The 844-nt window shown below is 54.9% G+C and overlaps 1 protein-coding gene across 1 annotated transcript in view; it reads right to left on the bottom strand.

The window, feature by feature from the left end:
* Dclk3 (doublecortin like kinase 3) overlaps positions 1-844 on the bottom strand; it is a 96,945-nt gene that overhangs the window by 48,669 nt on the left and 47,432 nt on the right. The window contains exon 2 of the mRNA XM_033756922.1: positions 143-160. Coding sequence (XP_033612813.1) covers positions 143-160 — 18 coding nt within the window. The remainder of the gene's footprint in view (positions 1-142; positions 161-844) is intronic.

Below are 844 nucleotides of genomic sequence, written 5' to 3'. Positions count from 1 at the left end.
CCTCCCGCGACGCCTCGGAGGCTCCGCCCCGCCCCGCGGTCCATCCCCCTCCTCTTTGCGGGGGCGGCTCCCTCGGAACCTGCGGACTGACCATCGCTTGTCCTCCTCCCCGCCTTCCCTATGCGGGCTGCCCAAGGCATACCCAGGAACCCCGGCAATCCTCGTCACTCCGCGGGGCACAAGTGTGAGGCTTGCTGACTACTCTCTGCCTCTGGCCCAACCCAGCGACCAAACACCCTGAATCTAGGTCCAAGGCAACCCTACAGTGCACACACATTCAGAGTGCGGACCGTGGCCTGGGAGACACGGACTTCAGAAGGTTTTTCTAGCAACTTGGCTCCTTGGGACCATCTATAGGCCGCTCTTTGACCCTAGCATCGCTAGAAATGGCCCATTCTCAGACTTCCATAGAAAATCCTCATAGTGGTAGGTCTCTCTGGTCTCCAGTCCCAGTCTTGGCCTGGGAGTACTGACTCCCAGCTCCCTCCTGGGAGAGATGATAAATGCCCAGGAAACCATAGCCAGCACACATTACAGCCACTGACATTACAGAATAGAGCTGCTTTTACCTGATCAGTCAGGTCAGAGCCTGATTCTGCTGTTCTGTGAAGTTGTGTATGCTCAAAGGAACATCGAGGAAGAGCTGATAGTACCAGGCCAACTCCCAAAAGTCAGAAACTGCCTTTTTCTTTATCACACTTAACAAGAAGCCTAAAAGCTGGGCAGGATGACCTTCGGGACCCAATCTTTTTGCAGGCTTCCACACAGCCACCTTCAATACACTGCCTTATTTCCTCAGACTTATCCCCACAGGGTCATAACATGGCTGCAACATCCCCAGGAA

The sequence above is a fragment of the Fukomys damarensis genome, unplaced genomic scaffold (genome assembly GCF_012274545.1).
Source record: "Fukomys damarensis isolate Sample0158 unplaced genomic scaffold, DMR_v1.0_HiC HiC_scaffold_28, whole genome shotgun sequence".
In the NCBI taxonomy this organism is placed as follows: Eukaryota; Metazoa; Chordata; class Mammalia; order Rodentia; family Bathyergidae; genus Fukomys; species Fukomys damarensis.
The sequence above is the reverse complement of the archived record's forward strand: the minus strand, read 5'-3'. Positions and strand labels throughout refer to the sequence as shown.